At 33.7% G+C, this 18,268-nt stretch overlaps 1 protein-coding gene across 2 annotated transcripts; it reads left to right on the top strand.

Annotated features, from left to right (window-relative positions):
• Nucleotides 1–1,088: 1,088 nt before the first annotated feature.
• LOC149083424 (cytochrome P450 3A24-like) lies at nucleotides 1,089–18,192 on the top strand. 2 transcript variants are annotated; one of them, XM_089236714.1, is made up of 14 exons: nucleotides 1,089–1,311; nucleotides 4,375–4,471; nucleotides 4,642–4,694; nucleotides 4,797–4,893; nucleotides 6,371–6,496; nucleotides 9,532–9,623; nucleotides 10,255–10,400; nucleotides 11,199–11,314; nucleotides 11,778–11,877; nucleotides 14,809–14,972; nucleotides 15,291–15,379; nucleotides 15,468–15,611; nucleotides 17,510–17,672; nucleotides 17,997–18,192. In XM_089236714.1, exons 1-14 carry the CDS (start codon nucleotides 1,250–1,252, stop codon nucleotides 18,102–18,104), a joined length of 1,557 nt encoding a protein of 518 aa, XP_089092840.1. In that variant the 5' UTR covers nucleotides 1,089–1,249; the 3' UTR covers nucleotides 18,105–18,192. The 2 variants fall into 2 exon arrangements, with proteins under 2 accessions (XP_089092840.1, XP_089092841.1); XM_089236715.1 differs by lacking the exon at nucleotides 1,089–1,311 and adding an exon at nucleotides 2,502–2,688 and having other exon boundaries at nucleotides 17,997–18,172.
• The last annotated feature ends 76 nt before the right edge of the window (nucleotides 18,193–18,268 follow it).

Genomic DNA, 18,268 nt, shown 5'->3' with positions numbered 1-18,268 from the left:
AAGTGGTAGTAAATTCTAACAAATTGATATATTTAAAATTAGAAATACGCTAAACATGTTGGGGTGAATCTAGAATCTATCCATACTTAGATGAGACAACGATAAATATTATTTATAGGCATCGTATTACATGTTATCATGCATATATGGTCTTTAGTTTTTATGAATGAATTTTTTATTGGGTTGCTGTATTTTTTAGAAGCATATGACATCCGTATTTGTTCTGGGCATCTTTTCTCATCCACCTCGTTGGACATTTTGCTTGATGTGGACTGGTATATTGTATTTGTTAATTACGTGTTCATCAGCATCTGATTTACGCACCAAAATTAAAATCGCAAAAAGTTACGCAACTCTCGCTTTAATTGAGAAGATAGATGAATTTACTTTGAACCCCCTCCCCTCCTCCCACTTCCTCCATTGTCTCTCCTTGTGTTCAAAAAAGCTCAGAGAAATGTTTACGAGGTTGCATGTTTAGAGTTTATACAAATACGAATACAAACGCAGAGGCCACAACAGGCAAAATACTCAAATAGATATGCTGAAAAGAGATGCCCACAAAAGATATGGATGTCGAATGTAAAAAAAGATACAGAAACCTAAAGAGCAATTATAAACGAAAAAACTAATATACACTAGAATAAAACTAAAAAAACTCATGATTTCATAAAATAACACTGCCCATAGTACAAGTAGTATTTCAGTACAAATTTCCATGTATAGTTTGATCCCGAGCTGTTCGATGACCATCTCCAACAGTTCCACGAAGAAGTTTAGGTTTTTCAGAAATAATATAACATCCGTTTTTCGAGAAGGGTTCGATATTGCTTGCTGAGATAAGAACCCGGATGTTTTCATAATTGGATCTCTCGCATTTAATCATTAAGTTATTTTAGAGGGAAAAAAATTGCAAATAGTTTCCACATGCCAAACGGCAGTTGCAGTTAAGGCAATTGCAACAAAACAACTTATGAAAAAAAAACTTTCATTTCAGAAGTAACATTGACAACACTATCAAAAATTTACGCAGACTTATCTCTTGGTTTGTGATAACGTAGACAACAGGGAAGAAAGTTGAGTGCAATAACATTGTCCCGACAGTTTTTATACGCGTGAATGGGCTCTAAAACGCAGACATTCGACTTTAGGAACTGAAGTGTTATATTAATGTTAAAAAGAAATAAAAAAAAATAGATTTTTTTATATTAGATTCGGATCTGTAAATTTACGTGACTGCTAGAAACCAAATATGGCTGAACTTACGACAGGAATTTTAATTGGAGTTATCGTAATTTTTGTATTACTGTACAGGTAAGGAAAAATAGCTTTAAATCTTATTAATTTTGCCTGAATTAAAATAAGAATGCCGGTGAACACCAAAAATATAAAAGCATGTAAAATAGTATGTAAATATTCCGGAAATAAAATTTTTGTCTCATCTATCTAATTTTGAAAATTATTTTTATGTGAATAGGTGCACGAAAATTTTTCAAAAATGCACATTTTTCAATTTTCAAGTACCTCAAACTTTTTGCGGCTAACGGCGTTTTTGTTATCATCTGCACCAAAATATTTTTAGTATTTTTAATATGCAGTGCTGCCGAAAGCATTATCTATGCTTACGTTTTCCATTAAAATGCTCTATTCTCAAAACTATGTTTTTTTTTGTTAGATAAGGAACATTTTTTCCAACACTACACGCTTGAATACAGTATTTTGAAACTTCGTATGTCTCTTGCATCGATCGCACTGTGTTGTTACATGCCGTACCAAGTGGATTTCTAACTAAAATTACTTCAAGTATTTTTATGGCATAAAGTATGGATTAATTTTCGATGATTTTTGAGAAGGTTGCATGTTGTTGAAGTTAATGTTCGAAGCAAAAAACCAACGAATAAAATCCTAAAAATTCTCGTTAAATTATGTAAAAAAGTTTCCACAAAATTACAAGAAAAAACATTAGACATTAGGAACTGAACTGTTAAATTAATATTGAAGAAAAATTATTTTTTTTTATATCAGATTCAAATCAGTGAATTTGCGTGACTGTGAGAAACCAAATATGGCTGAACTTGCCACAGAATTTTGATTGAAATTATTATAATTGGTCATCACATTCCTTTTGAATTTCCACATTTCGTTCAAAATTTCGATTCAAAAGAAAAAAGAAATTGTGTCACTTTCGATAATTTGTATGTTAAACAAATCAACATTTTTTTTTGGAAATTTTAAAAGTAAGTCAATCCAGTGATAATGTTTCTCTATCATGAAAAATAATGGGAGTAATTTTTTTAGATTTGTCCAGCCCTGGTCGAAATGCAATTCGTTTCCGCGTTTCGAAAGTGTTAATTTGCTTCATCTTTCTCTACGCAATTGATTCGAACTTGGCCAAGGTCCGTTTCAATTGAAGGATGTAATCATCAAAGTCAGTTTGTGTTAAAGTAGACAACAGGGAAGAAAGTTGAATGTAATAACATTCAGTCCCGAAAGCTTTTGTACGAGTGGAAGTGCGCTAAAATGCAAACATCTGACATTAGCAACTAAAGTGTTATATTAATATTGAAAAAAAAAGTGAATTTTTATTAGATTCGGATCAGTAAATTTGCATGACTGTCAGAAACGAAATATGACTGAACTTACGACAGGAATTTTGATTGGAGTTATTGCAATTTTCTCATTACTGTATAGGTAAGGAAAAATAGCTATAAGTTTTTTTTTATTCGCTTGAATCAATAAGGATGGAAGTGAACATCAGAAGTATAGAAACACGTATTAAAGAAAACATGTAAAGTATTATGTAAATATCCCAGAAAATCAAATTTTTGTTTCTCTATCTATCTACTTTTAAAAATTATTTTTATAGAAGTAAGTGCAAGAAAATTTTTCAAAAACGCACATTTTTCAATTTTTAAATACCTCAAACTTTTTGCGGCTAACAGCGTCTATTGTTATCTGCACCAAAATAATTTTTAGTATATTATTTTAATATAAAGTGCTGCCAAGCATTATCTATTCTAACGTCTTGAACTAAAAACAAAAATGCTCTATTCTTAAAACTATATATATTTTCTGTTAGATAAGGAACATTTTTTCGAACACTATACGTTTGAATACAGTATTATGGAACTTCGTTTGTCTCTTGCACTGCACTGTGTTGTTACATGCTGTACCAAGAGGATTTCTAACTAAAATTACTTCAAGCATTAAATATGGCATAAATATGGATTAATTTTTGGTGATTTTCGAACACTTTGCATGTTGTTGAAGTCAATGTTCGAAAAAAAAACCAACTATTAGAATCCTAAAAACTCTCGTTAAATTGTATCAAAAAGTTTCCACAAAATTAAAAAAAAAAAAAACAACAACAAAAAAACCACACACATTAAGTGTCTGAAGTGAATGGCAAGTTTTAAAAACTTTCTCAAGGAGAGGTGATTTTCCCCATAGGAAAATCGTGAGAAGCCATGATCGTGCATATAATTATTTATGTGTATTCCTTAGAGCAGTGGTTCCCAAAGTGTGGTTCGCGATCCCTGGTGGATTGCATCAATGAACTAGGGAGCGGGAGTTCGTGAGAGATTCTCCAAAATAAAACATCAAAATACGATACTAATTTTTACTTAAAAAATATGTCAAAACTAAAAACTACCTTTACGGAGCTGAGAAAATTAACATGTATCTTACAATGTAAATTTATCAAATTCTACTTGTACAATAATGAATATAACAAGTTGATACTTTTACTGGGTGACTCGGAGGGAATCGCCAGATTTCCAAATTGTATATTTCTTAAAAATTAAAAACTACAGATTGACAAGTAATATACGTGAATATAGGGGGGGGAATGTCTACGTTTTATGAAAAAATTTTGTTAATGGACGGTTTCAAGTGTAGAATCATTTTGAAATTGAATGATTCTTTCTTAATCAGCCTGTAAAGGAAAATCAAAGAGCATACAACTCGCTACATAACCATCTTGCATAAGAAGCACTAAGCACATCAAAAAACAAAATTAATATTTACATAATATTTAAAAAAAATATTGAATATCGTTAAAAGTCAATATATCGCCGAATAAAAACAGAAATATATTAACTTTCGTAAAAGAGCATTTACTGGAGGAAAAATCCAGAATGTCCCGTTTTCCGGTACATATGGTCAGTCTGAGTAGGGTATAGCTGATAAATTTTAATTTTTTTCGTCAGAAGAACGGTCGCGCTTCGAAAAGTTTGGGCACCACTGCTTTAGAGAATATAATTTAATATGAAAATTATTAACGAAGAATATAAGTATCACCAAATACTTAATTTATTAAAAATGATCTATTTGATATAATGTCTAATTTGAGTGTTTTTTCTTTTTCTTCCACTTCAGGTACTTCGTATCACCGAATAGGTACTGGGAAAAGCTGAACGTGCCATATATAGATCGAAATTCTATGTGGGAAACTACTGTAGACTTTTTGAGCGGTGTGAGTATTAAAATTCAAGCATTTTTGGCGAAAATAAGTAGCTGCTCTCAGGTATTTAATATCGATCAAAATATGTTTGATTCGACTATGTGAAACGATTTTATTTTTCATATTCCTTGTTGATTTTATTCAGGAAAAGAAATGCATATTTTTATTTTCTCCTTCTTCAGAAAATACACGAAATGCATTTGGCGAGGCTCAAGAAGTATGGAAAAGTATATGGGTGAGCATTCAATCTCCTCATATTTATAAAATATTAGGTTGAACACGTTGTTCTTTCAATTAAAGATCAATTCTTAACGAGAAATAATTCTTTATTTTAAAGGAGTTATGAATTTAATAGACCAACTATTGTGGTCACTGACCCGGTTCTGCTGAAAAATATTCTAGTGAAAGATTTCCATATCTTCCATAATCCTCAAGTAAGTGCATATGATGTACATCACAAGTATTATATACTTGCATAGTGTTGTTCGGGCTACAGGAATCCAAAAATAATGAGTTATACAGAGAGAAATACACATGTTCTAAGTTATGAAAGTGATGCACCGTCGAAGTGGATTGCATCCAAGTTTTTTAATTCGAGTGCGCACTTAGTGCACACTGTTGACATCTGCTTTGAGATGCTTTTCCCATCAGTTGTGCTACGGGGACACCGTGGTCGGATGAAGTTAGTTTTTCAACTAGAACTAGAACTACAAATACGAGAAAATTTTTCACCCAAAAAAGTCACTTTAACGAGAACAATCAGGCATGCAAAATTTAAAGTTTAAGAAAAGTACGTGATAAAGGCAAAATAAACTGCTGAGTTGTTTGCTTTTGAATTAGGAAAACTTCTGGAACACATTGAAGTTTGTGTGAACCCATCAGAAACAAATTCAACGATGATACAGAACGCTTCCACGACATATTCCAGCATGCAGCAATCAGATGAAAGTTTCTCAGAGTGATAATCACAACTTACGGTTTACTCGCAGTAGCATGTTAGCCACAACAAATGGTTCACTGCGTGGTAAGGAGAGCTGAATTTAAATCAGTGGTGCGTTTTTAATGCCGTGTACGAACTGAGCGTGAAGCCTCCCGCATGGCCGCTGTGGTTCAAGCCCCACCGTCGACACAGTGGTGGTCGGCCGAAGTTGGTTTTTTGTGGCTATCAACTTCGAGGCGCAAATGCGAGCCGATCTCTCAATTAAAAAGTCTCGCCACAGAGAGCAACAGACCTACAAACAGTACAAATGTTCAATCGTTTACACTTCACTCACTTCTGAAATATAGATGGCAGCACTGAAAAATTTGACACAACACTATAGATACGCACTCAGACTGTTAGGTGCACACACTTACAACTCCAGTACAACTCACTAGGTAGTAAATTGCACATGAGTTGTGCTCGGTTTCAAAGAAAGAAAAAAAAAGCCTCCCACTAGATTCAAAACGTCCTATCTCTGCAGCAGTTGATTTAATAACACCCCCAAATGGTATTAAGCACTTGGAAAAAGATTTAGAACCATTTGGGAATGCACAGAGCTACAAGGTCCTCACATTAAACTTGATTAAGCTGCGGGTGAATTTATTTCAGTTAAAATGCTAAACTGATCATTTGTGGTTCTATAACCATAAGCCGTTAGTTTTGAATACCTTTAGCCCGGCTTATATATTTATAATTAACGAATTCGAATTTTAAATTGAATTCGAATTTTATATTGTGTTGGATTTTTAATACGACAATGTTTTTGCCATTCAATGTATTTTAGTTCTGGTTTATTTGCAATATGTATATACGCATTCTAGCTGGTGCGATAACTGAATGATTCTGAAATTAAAAAAAAAAAAAAACCGATTTTATTCACATGATAAACTAGATGAATTTGATACAATATTCTTTAATTTTTCTGACAGGATTTTTCTGACATAGTACCGTCTCACGAAATTTTAGGAAAAATGCTATTCGCTCTACGAGATGAACGTTGGAAAAGGATTCGTACAATCATCAGTCCAGTTTTCACTACCGGAAAAATCAAGAAGGTAAAAGCAAAATCTCAGGACCTCGTTTACTATTACCATTAAAAATAATGATATAAGTAATCTCGTAAACATTTATTTCTCTGGCAATCTCTGGCATGCCGGAGGGTATTGAATTTTAATATGTTACCGCTCGCTATATACAGTAAAACCTCGATAAGTCGTCACCTCAAGTTATCGAAAAATTATGACGGCTTAAGCGGAGTTCCGTCAGTTTTAATGTGCAATGTTATGAAAATCGTATAAATTTAAAGTAATATGACATTTATGAAAGTATGAATCAAAATAACAATATATTAATAAAATTTATAGATTGCGAAAGATAAAATAATAGAATTTTTTTTATCTCATTACTTAAATTATTGTGGTGAAATGTACTGTACTCTTTGATTTATACTAGTAATTTTTAATTTATAGACTAACAGAGCAACTGTTTGAATAAGTAGCTTTTCTTCATAACAGAACTCTCTATTACACATTAATTTTACATGTACATCAAATTTAATTTTAGTGTTTGAATTCTTAATCAGTAGTTCATGATGCAACTACAAAGTAATCTCGAACACTTTTGACTTGGTGGAGGGGCCCTGGGCAGGGAAAAGTAAACAGAAGACCTCAACACTTGGGAAAGAATGTCAAATTTTTTTCAACAAAGATATTTTGTTTAAATTTCAAGCCCTAAATTAGTAGAGACCATGCTTTCTATGATTATTTATGATCCGTGCCCGTTGCACTTTGACTTTAACTTGATTAATTTGATTCTTCGATTTACATAATTTTTGATTTCCTTGCACTATATGTAATCTTTGACATATCAATAAATTTTGGTTTTGCCAGAGATGCCCCCCGCCCTCCCCGAAGTGCTTACGTTGCTTCTTGCAACAGAGCGTGGGTGTCTCGTGGTTTGTCCAGTTTCTCCAATGGAGCCCATGCAGAAATGAGATCTAGCTTGAACAGTCCCCAACGTTCCAAAAACCTTAGTCGGCAAATGAACTTCCCAGCGTAACTTTCGTTACTTAAACTGTTCCGTTTGGGTATATAGGATTTTATGGTGACTTTTAAGCATATGGCAATGTTGTTAACAAGCTCTTTTTTTAATGGGAGCCATAAAAATAGTATGTTCCTCTTTCTCAAACTTTTTCATAGTGACGACTTAACCGAAATTAGCGACGAGTAAACGAGGGTTTAATAACATTGTGGTCTATGAGAGCTGGAAGGGCCTGAAGAAAAATGACGACTTAACCAGAGTGACGACTTATCAGGGTGACGACTTAACCAGAGTGACGACTTATCAGGGTGACGACTTAACGAGGTTTTACTGTATATATATATATATATATATATATATGTTCGGTGTTGCTCTCGATAAGTTGTACAGATCCCAAAACGCAACCGGAATCATTAAGGTTAAGATCATAACTATTCTCACCACAAAAAAAAAATTAAAAACGATTTTTACATAAGTGGCCCGTTCAAAAAGTGATCTAAAAATATTTACACTTTGAACTTCGTTCCGTACCCGTCGAGGTGGTTTTAATTAGACCACAATTTTTAAAAAATAGACCAACTCTCATTCCCCATTTAAATTTTGATACATAAAAATCCGGAATTGTAGTTTTGTCCCCATTCAGAATATTCATATTTTTATTAATAAACGTTAATTAAGGTCTAATATTCATATAGTACTGATTTTCGCATCATATGGACTTCAAAGTTACATTTGATTCATCGGTCGATCATGATTAATTTTATAAATTATAAAATATCTGACTATATACGGGGTAATTATCTTTTCTCAATAGCTAACATCAACAATCTATTTTGAAAAAAAGAAAGATGAAAAAAAAAAAAAGCAGCTAAATCCAATTTTATCAATCTCTAAGTACACTTCCTGCTGTTTGCCTCCAATTGTTGAAGTCGCTAAACAATTCTTGCATCATTCTAGCATTTCATATTCTTCATTCATAAGGTGTATAAAAGTATACTGTATATTTGAAATGCGTGTGCCGTACTGTATTCTGATAGTATACTTGTTCACAGATGCAGAATTAATTTCGATGTATTTTCAATCTTTTTTTTCATCCTTTTTTGTTTATTTGTTTGTTTTGTCGTTGAAATATCATTGCAATTATTCACACGTTGATACTTCGTACTTCATCAGTACAGATCCACGGGATCGCTTGAATTTGTTTCCCACATTATTATGTTCTATTTCATTATGTTAACCTTTTCAAAAAAAAAATTGCTTCCTTTGCCGCATTTTACTGGCCAACCGTTGATCCTAGAGGCATATTTCCAATTAGAAAAAGTATCCGAATAACGTGTAGTACTCAGATACGTCATTCATATTGCAAAAGGTTGTATAATTATTAAAATAAAATAAACAAATTTTTACATGGACATAAAAATCCTCAACCCCTCCCCCCCCCCCCATCATAAAGTTTTTGCCCTGTCTTTCCCGAGGACAACAAAAAATACTTTAACGTTTCTAAATGCAATATTCAAGATATTTTAATTCAGAAAACAGAAGAAAGTTGGTGAAGAACAGCATAAATAAATGAAAGAAGTGTTTGCCGTTAGATTTTGTTGTTCTTTCCTAAATTTCATCCGAATACTTCTCTGAATATCGCATTCAAAAAAAGTGGAAGTTTTTTTGTTGATCTTAGGAGAGATATTGACATTGATGGACTGGTAACAACCCACTTTTCTCATATCTCCAAGAGGAGATTTCGAAGAGTTTCCCGGAGGAATGGGTGCATCCAGATGTTCAACAAATCTCAGAAGAGGCAGGGCAACAACTTCCCAAACGGGTTTTCGAGGACATGGTGTGTGTCAGTATAAAATATTATTTTTTTTTATTTTAATAGCCATACGATCTTGCAAGATGAATGATGTACCTGAGTTCTACACGTTATTTCAATACTTTTTCTAACTGCCTCTAAGATCAACGGTTCCCTGTAAAATGCGGCAATGGGAGTTAATTACTCAACTTATATATATGTGTGTGATTACATTCATTTATTGATTTTTCTATTCAGACAGTTACGCATATCAACGAATCGACAAAGACGCTTCTCAGTAACTTTACGGCGTCCGTGAAGAAAGGTGATAATAACATCGAAGTTAAAAAGTTGGTAAAATATTTGTTAATTTTTATTCTTGTACTATATTATTTTTATATTTGCAGTTGAATCCTGTTATAACGAACTCCAAGATACCGGAGGAATCACTTCGTAATAACGAAATTTACTTATAAGGGAATTCTATTACATTGTTCTTAGGCAAACTCATCTGGGGGAATTAGAAAAGTGTTCGTTAAAACGAGATTTTTTTCGCTATAACGGTATTTGTTAAAACTGGACCCGACTGTATTTCATAATTAATAGTATTGTACATGGAGAAATGTTCGATATGAATAATTCTTTAAGCGGCGCTACACAGAAATCACTGTGTGTGTGTGTGTGTGTGTGTATATATATATATATCACACATACACCACAGATTTTTTGATGGAAACAAAGGGGGTATAGGGAAAAGTGTTCTACTGAGAAATCAACTTTACAAAATATCCGGGCTCGTCAATGATAAAATGAGACTCTTAAGAAGGCGAGATATCTCGTCAATGCCGCTTAAAGAGTTAATAAGGTGATTGGAAGATCACAAGAGTGTTGTATTTCAAAGGTAATTCAATAACTTTAGAAATTTCAATATTGCATTTTAAAATTGATACAGTTATTTCATCAAATTTTTAAACGTTGTAGATTTTACGAAGCCTTTGCAATGGACATGATAGCAAATGTAGCTTTTGCTACGAAGATCGATTCACATAATGATCCCCAGAATGCATTTGTGGTTAATGCAAAGAAACTTTTTGGTTCGGGATTGAATTTGAGCCTGCTATGTTTCAGTGAGTAACACTTTTTTTTTCTGATCACATTCTTTCAGCAGCATTAGTGTTAGTTCAGGGGTTCTTAATCTTTTGCCAGCTGCGACCCAAAACCAACAACAAGATCCACTTAACGGATCTCGGTCTATTTTTAATTAAAATTTTTTTATTAACAAAATTTGTAGTTTTCGAAATTAGTGAAACAAACCCATGATCTCAAAAGAGTTGAGTCAACAGGGGCTGAGCCCAAAGGTCCCGAACCGTACAGTGGGTATTAAATTATTGAAAATTTTCATTAATTCTGAAATTATTTCTCTCATTAATTTTCAATTATTTTTGAATTATGTGCATTTTTTATTAATTTCACATTCTCGACAATTTTAAATTTCGTTTTTTGTGTTCGTGCTTTCGCATAAATGTTTTTCAGTATCTTTTTGGGCATTCAGTAATAATCTTAAGAGTAACCTGGATGTCAAACCATTCTCCCCGAAAACACCGTGTATAAAAATGTTTTTGATGCGTAAGAGAGCTACAGAAATGTCTTTGTCCCAGCTTAGGTTAACGAAATCACTAAGCCATTGCTAAAAACAGTGGCGCATTGAATGGATTTATAACCAGATTGCGCAAAGTGTAAGTGTACGATCCATCTCACAGAAGCCCCTATGACCTACGTTTGGATCGCGACCCTAGAGGTTAAGAACCCCTGGTGTAGTTAAACAAATTGAAACGGTAATAAGGGCTATCATAGCTAGCTAACTTATTGATTGAAAAAAAGGAATTCTCTGTGATCTGAATTTTTCTTATGTATGTATTTCAAAGTTTTCCTACCGAAATTGGCCAAGTATTTAGGTGCAGCAGCAACTGATCCAGGGGCAGGAAAGTTCTTCACCAGTGTTATTGAAACCGTTATGGAAGAACGCAAAAAGCAATCAGAGGTAAAAAAAATACAAAAAAATGAAACCATAATATATTCCCATATAGATAAAATTTTCATTTTAAATGTAGAATATTTTTATTCAGTTTGAATGAATATTGATCAGATGTTGTATGTGGTTGGTTCTTAATAAATCCATTCTCCAATTACATAGACTACTAGTACTGTCAAACCGCACTAACACCTTGTCCATATTACAGTATGGAATTTCTAACGAATGGGTACATGTCGGAATGTGCGTTGTGAAATTAACGCGAAGTTTGTTTATGTGGCATGCTTGTTTTGTGTTGCTTGTCAAGTGCGGCCACTTGTCTTCCATATTGAACAGACGAATTGGCTGGTTGTTTTTTTGCTTGTGTCATGCGCGAATTTTTTAAACGTTGTATGCATGATTGTTTTCTGTGAAGGGAACAATCAGGAAATTCTATTTAGCGAAATGAAAAATGATAAATTTTGTGTTTTAGAAACATAATGACTTCATTCAGATGATGATGGACGCTTCGGCTGACTCTGTTGAATCGAACGAATTGCCATGGACGAAAAATTCAGAAATAAATAACAAAAGTAGGCTTTTCAATTTCTCTAAACCGTTATAAATTCATGATAGGGCTAATTGAGTTCTCGTTTCAGAGATTTTATTGTAGAACTATCATTTTTCTTGGATATGTGAAGCGGGGCGCGTCTTCTTTACCATTGCCAATGTAGAACTCTCTTTACGTACATGTGCTTGATGTCGTTACTCTACTTATCTATGCTTAAAAAAAATGCCCCTATATACTTTGGGAAGTCTCCTTCGCACATAGTATTCATACGAATTCTTTTCTAAGGGGCCGTTCAAGTATTACGTCAACAGGTTTTAAGCCATTTTTAAAGATCCCTCCTTATCAGCAAAATTTCGTTAGCTCTATCCCCTACCTTAAGTCGTATTGGGATCAGAGACGTATGAATGGGAGGAGGGGGAGTTCCCCCTCCGACGCCCCGACGACCAAAAATTTGTTTTTTTTAAATGAAAAAAATGGTTTAGAATTTAAAATTTCAAAAGAAAAAATACTTTTATATGTGTTGTTATAATAGATTTATGTTAATTTTGATTGGTATTCGAAGGCTAACAACTAGAAATTTCTTTTTAAGAAGTTCATTGCGAAGCCATATAGTAGTACCATTTATGTTAAATCATGGCGTGCGATAATCACGCAATTTAATTAAATTCACACAGTTAAATCACAAAATTTGGCCCTCTGGGTTATCTGATGTGCCCGACATCTCAAACCCAGTTTTGTAAAAGTAAACTAAGCGGCACATTTATAGATCGGGTCGCTTTAGTGACCCTTGGTACATTTCCAGTTTTCATCACTTTTACTTCCTCTAAACGAGCATTGCACAGAAACAAACTTCACGTCAGGTTTCACTACACGTACACACACATTCCCGCATGTACCAATTCGTTAGAGGTTCCGCAGAGGAATATGGACGAGGTGCATGTGTGGTTTAGTAGTAGTAGTTTTCATCACTTGAGTTTTAGTTTTAGAGCACTTAAGCTGCACCCAGTGTAGTTCTACATCACTTAAGTTACCCGTGGCATATTCACAGATTACTCAAGTGATCCGCGGCTTAATTACGGATCACTTGAGTGACGTGCGGCACATTTCTAGAGCACTTGAGCTGCTCGGACACATGTAAAGATCACTTGAAGGATCCGCGGAATATATAGAGATCACTAAAGTGACTGTGTAGAGGACTTATCAATAGGAAGAATGCTAGTTCAGGGGCCCACAACCTAGCGAGTTTTCCCGTTTGTGGTATTTGACACACTGTCATAATTTTGATTGACAGACTTAAAACTGATGTCATTAAGAATATTTCATATTTTTATAAAGGGTGGTTGATGACGTAAGCATCACTGAATCCCCCCTCCCCACTTGTCGTTAAAAGTCAGCAAATCCGAAATTCCTTCCTCTTCTCCCCTCCCTCCATGCATGCTGACGTAATACTTGAATGACCCCCCCCCCAAAAGTGACCGAAACTAATGCAAAAAATGAAATAAAAAAATCTACGATTCATTTTAAAACTGAAATAAAATATGATAAAAGATATGCAAGTAAAACTTGCACTTTTGTGATAGTTCAAAAATAAATTCATTATGGGCATTGACCTAAAAGATATCAATGACGGAGGTCATGATTTTTGCTTTATCTCAAGTGTATCTAAGTCTTGGAAATGTTTGAGAATCAGTAAATTTTATCACATAAAAAAGGACAAAAAATAAGAATCAACAATCAATCTATGCAGGGTGATTACTCAATTCCCCTTGCCGCATTTTAATGGCGAACCGTTGATCCCAGGAGCATACTTCCAATTAGAAAAAAGTGTGCAAATATCGTGCGTTCAAAACTCAAATGCGCCATTCATATTGCAAGGAGTTGTATAGTTATTAAAGTACAAAAAAATTATTTTTTTTATACGGACACACCCCCTTCCCCCCCCCCGTCTTCTAGTTTCCAATTAGGAGGTTTTTACTCTGTCTCTCCTGAGATAAGCAACAACAAAAAAAATTCTACGTTTGTAAGTGGTTCGTAGAGGTATTTATTTGAATGTAAATACTGTATATCGGAGGAAGAAAGTTGGGAAAGAGCATAAACGAGGGAAAGAAGCGTTTTCTGTTAGTTTTTATGCTATTTTTCCCCCAACTTTCCTCCGATTTTTGAATTCAAATATATCTGTGATTATTACATTTGGAAACGTGGAAGTTTTTCCGTTTTCTTCAAGAGAGACAGTGCAACAACTTTCTGGTTGGGTTTTTGAGGATAGGTCGCACGTAGAAAAAATTAATAATTTTCATTTTGATTACTATACAACCCCCATAATACTATATACAAATGGCGGATCTGAGTTCTACACATTATTTGGATTCTTATTTTAGTTGGAAGTATGCCTCTAGAATAAATGACCTTCCAGTCAAAAGCGACAAGGGACTTAGGTAATCACCCTGTATATGTTAAGGACTATTCATTCAAATGTTAAGATGTGAATTTTTTTAGATTTTAACCGTAAAACGGCGTAAATAGTCGACATTAAAGATTTTTCTACATGCAAAAAAAAAAAAAAAACATTTCTTCGACATACGCGATTACACGTTTGTCATCTATCCGCGATGGGAGAATCATATGGGTTATCGAGGAAAGTCGCGAATTTTACTAGTTACATTATTATTATGTTTCCTATTTTGAAGGGTAGGTTACGATTATTTTTTAACGCTTAAATTTTCTTCAACAATCATTTTACAGAAGTTACCAGTATCACAGCTGAATTGTCTTACTTTTTACCTACTGACAATTATTGAGACATTTTACTTTTAAATGTTTAATCTATTAATATTTTCTGGAACACTTGGAATACTACGAATAAATAATCTTACAGTCATGAAGTACTGTTGAAATACGTTATTTCGTACCAAAAATCATTCTTCTCTTTACTCATGTTCTTTTTTCTTTCAAGAGCTGGCAAAGGATGAGCTATTGGCAAACAGTGTGATGTTCTTCTTCGTTGCGTTTGGGACAACCTCTCTCACTCTGACGTATCTTTCTTATGTACTCGCTATGAATCCTGAATGCCAAGAGAAACTCATTGAAGAAATCGACGAAGTTCTCAAAGACAACGAGGTGAGGTTTGAAAACCGCAATTCTCTCACGTGCTGAAGAAAAGTTAAAAATTATTGTGAAACTTTCAACCATTATACTTTACCATCAAGCTAATGATTTTTCATGACTAAATTATTTTAAATCTTAAATGATTGAATACATTGTATTATTCTCAGTCTTCACATAGGTAGGCATTTAGTAAATTGAATAATTTTATTTTAATAATTTAATAATTAATTTATTGAATAATTTTATTTTAATAATTTACTAATTAATTTATTGAATAATTTTATTTTAATAATTTACTAATTAATTTATTGAATAATTAAATTTTTCTAGCTCGAATTGACGTATGATGCTCTTCAAAATATGAAATATATGGATATGGTTGTATCAGAGACATTTCGGATGTATCCTGTTGTGGTCAGGTATATGTTTCACAAACTAACTGACCGGAAAAAAAAACAAACGCAAATAATGTTAACCTTCAATAATTCTAATTAACGTTAATTTCAGAACAGAAAGACAAGCCGAAGCCGATTACGTTCTTGAAACAACTGGCATTAAATTACCAAAGGGGACTTTATTTGTTATACCCTTTTATGCTTTGCACCATGATCCCGATATCTATCCCAATCCTGAAAAGTTCGACCCAAACAGGTACAGTTGGTATTTTCTATTATGAAGTTCTATTATACGTTTAGCCTATGCTAATGTACCGTAACTTCAATTATTTAGTGTGTAGTATACAGAGGTGATTATTTAATTCCTCTTGCCGCGTTTTACTGGTGAATCTAGAGGCATATTTCATACTAGAAAAACTATCCAAATGACGTGTAGAACTCAGATACGTCCTTCATATCGCCAAGGGGTTTTATAGTTATTGAAGTAAACATTTATGAAGTAAATTTTGTCATGCTGTCCAGAAAACTCGATCAGAAAGTTGTTTTGTCTTTCCCGAGGCTAAAAGAAGTTTTATGTTTCTAAGTGCAATGTTGACAGAGATATATGAATCTAAAACCCGCTGAAAATGTGGGAAAAAACATAAACTTACGGTCAAGCTTAGGGTGGCCAGATGTCCCGGTTTTTCACCCTATCCCGAAAAAGGCTTTTGGGAATACCGTTTGTTCCCGTGTTTGCTTGCGCAATGAAGCAATTATTTTCAGTTATTTTTTGGATTTTATTTTTAGTTACGTTAGATATTATGTTAGGAATTTATTATTTCATAGTTGCATTTTTGCCATGTTAATATTTTATGAAACCAAAGGATGCCGAACCAGTTTTGAGACATTGTAGCTCCGTTTACATGTGAAATATTGTGGCTTGAATGGAGGTGATTTGGTAAATATAAACATGCGCTACATTTTTGTCCATTGTGGTCCCGTTTAGAAATGAATGAAATGAAAAATGGATTGACTTTTGAAGGAATTGTGGCCAGATTGCAGGCAGAAACTTCGAAAGCTTTGACACTGAAATTATATATGATGTATTAAAGAAACCAGACATAGCTGATATGGGATATAAGCCCGTTACCCCGTGAGGTTGGGATAACGCTTATCTCATCCAGAGAAAAGCGTTTTAAATATTAGTGTAAGGATCTCTCAATCGGTTTTACTTTACACACTTACGCGTAAAGTACTGCTGTTAAAAATCACACTGAAAATATTCGGAGTCTGGAACGAATTAATAAGTTTTACCAAGTTAATTCCTATGGGGGAAAAAACTATTTCAGATTCTCAGCAATTCGATTTACGAACGAGTTAGTAAGTTCGTAAGTCGAGGGTCGAATGTTCGTAGAAGCATAAACGTAGTGGTCTTAAGTTATCCCCCCCCCTTAGTAATTTATGAGTATATAATGCAACACATCTCACCCTTCATAGCATACGCCCTGCAATCACGTATATATGGGACGGGACATCTGCCAACCATAGCTCCTATATCCTGAAGTTTTACTCGTTTTTAGCGCCTCTGTTTAGAAATATTGTGATCGTATTTTTCGTAATGCATTGTTAATTCGCAATTTTACACTGTAATGCCCACCAAATGAGAGTTTTGAAAATGTCCTGGTTTCGCCCGGTTATTATTAATGTATGTCTCGGTTTTTAACAGCGATTTCCGGGATGTCTCCCAGTTTCGCAGGCACCTAATATGGTCACCTTAGTCAAGTTCATTATGCTTCGTGAATACTGCTCTTAGAAACATGGAATTTTACCCTTGACCTGAACGTAGATGGGGTAAAAACTTTCTAATAAGGTTTATCAAGGCAGGATGATCAAATAAAATTTGTTTCTTTCTATTAACTATGAAATTCCTTACAATATAAATGATTTATTTGATGCCTATGCATTATTTAGATATACCTCTACGAAGATTCTGATTGGAAAAAAGAATATTTTTCTACAAACGAATTCTCTATGGAGATGCTATGATTCTATTTGGAAGTATGCCTTTAGGATCAACGGTTTGCCAGTAATTTGCGACTAAGGGACTTGAGTGTTCACCTTGAATCCAGATATTACAAATTATTTTAATGAATATTATTGATATCGATACCATAGGTTTTCCCCAGAAGAAAAAGCTAAGCGTGATCCTTACGCATTCCTTCCATTTAGTGCAGGCCCTCGAAACTGCGTCGGAATGAGATTCGCTCTTTTCAATATCAAAATGGCTCTCGCTTATGTGTTGACCCAGTTCAGGTTCAAGAGATGTCCAGAAACTCAGGTAAGAGTACTTATAAAGATCATGTTTCCGCAATTCGTACGCTATTCATGCGGGTTGTTGCACGAAAAGTGTCCGAAAAGAGACAAAAATTGTACGGTTGATTGCAAAGTTAAAATTACGCATGAAAAAATAGTAGTAAGAAATTGAAATCAAGCCGGTATAGTCTCCTTGCGTAAAACTATCGGCGAGGGAAGTGCGAAGATGAAATTTTTATACGCGACCAATAGAAAAATGCTAATTAGAAAAATTTGAGTAATGTGATGAAAAATTATATTATACACAATAAATCAATTATCATAAACTCAGCTGTTTTTTTTTTTTCAGGTTCCTTTGTCAGTGAGATCTGGTACTCAAATCCCGTTGCTGTTTCCCGGAAATCTAATCTTACGTCTTGAAGAACGGACCGATAATGTGCTTAAAATTATTCATTAGAAAATTATTTGTATATAATTATGTACATAAACGATTTTTTTTAGAAATACAGGGAAAATAAATAAGGAAAAAAAATTACATGGTCTCTACGGATTGGACAGGAGTTTAATTTTTTTTAAATAATTTTCACAACATCGAAGATCAATTTTTTTCAGGTTTATAGA

This window comes from Pholcus phalangioides, unplaced genomic scaffold, assembly GCF_987345545.1.
Source record: "Pholcus phalangioides strain wild (caught in Gottingen) unplaced genomic scaffold, Ppha-v1.0 ptg000009l_1, whole genome shotgun sequence".
NCBI classification, from domain to species: domain Eukaryota; kingdom Metazoa; phylum Arthropoda; class Arachnida; order Araneae; family Pholcidae; genus Pholcus; species Pholcus phalangioides.
This window is presented reverse-complemented; position numbering and strand designations above follow the sequence as displayed.

Bases quoted from the DNA above. Each gene is read 5' to 3' on its own strand.
- LOC149083424 (XM_089236714.1), top strand. From the start codon at position 1,250: ATGGCTGAACTTACGACAGGAATTTTAATTGGAGTTATCGTAATTTTT. The intron at 1,312-4,374 runs GTAAGGAAAAAT...CTTCCACTTCAG, and splicing joins ATTTTTGTATTACTGTACAG to GTACTTCGTATCACCGAATA. The intron at 15,612-17,509 runs GTACAGTTGGTA...TCGATACCATAG, and splicing joins GAAAAGTTCGACCCAAACAG to GTTTTCCCCAGAAGAAAAAG.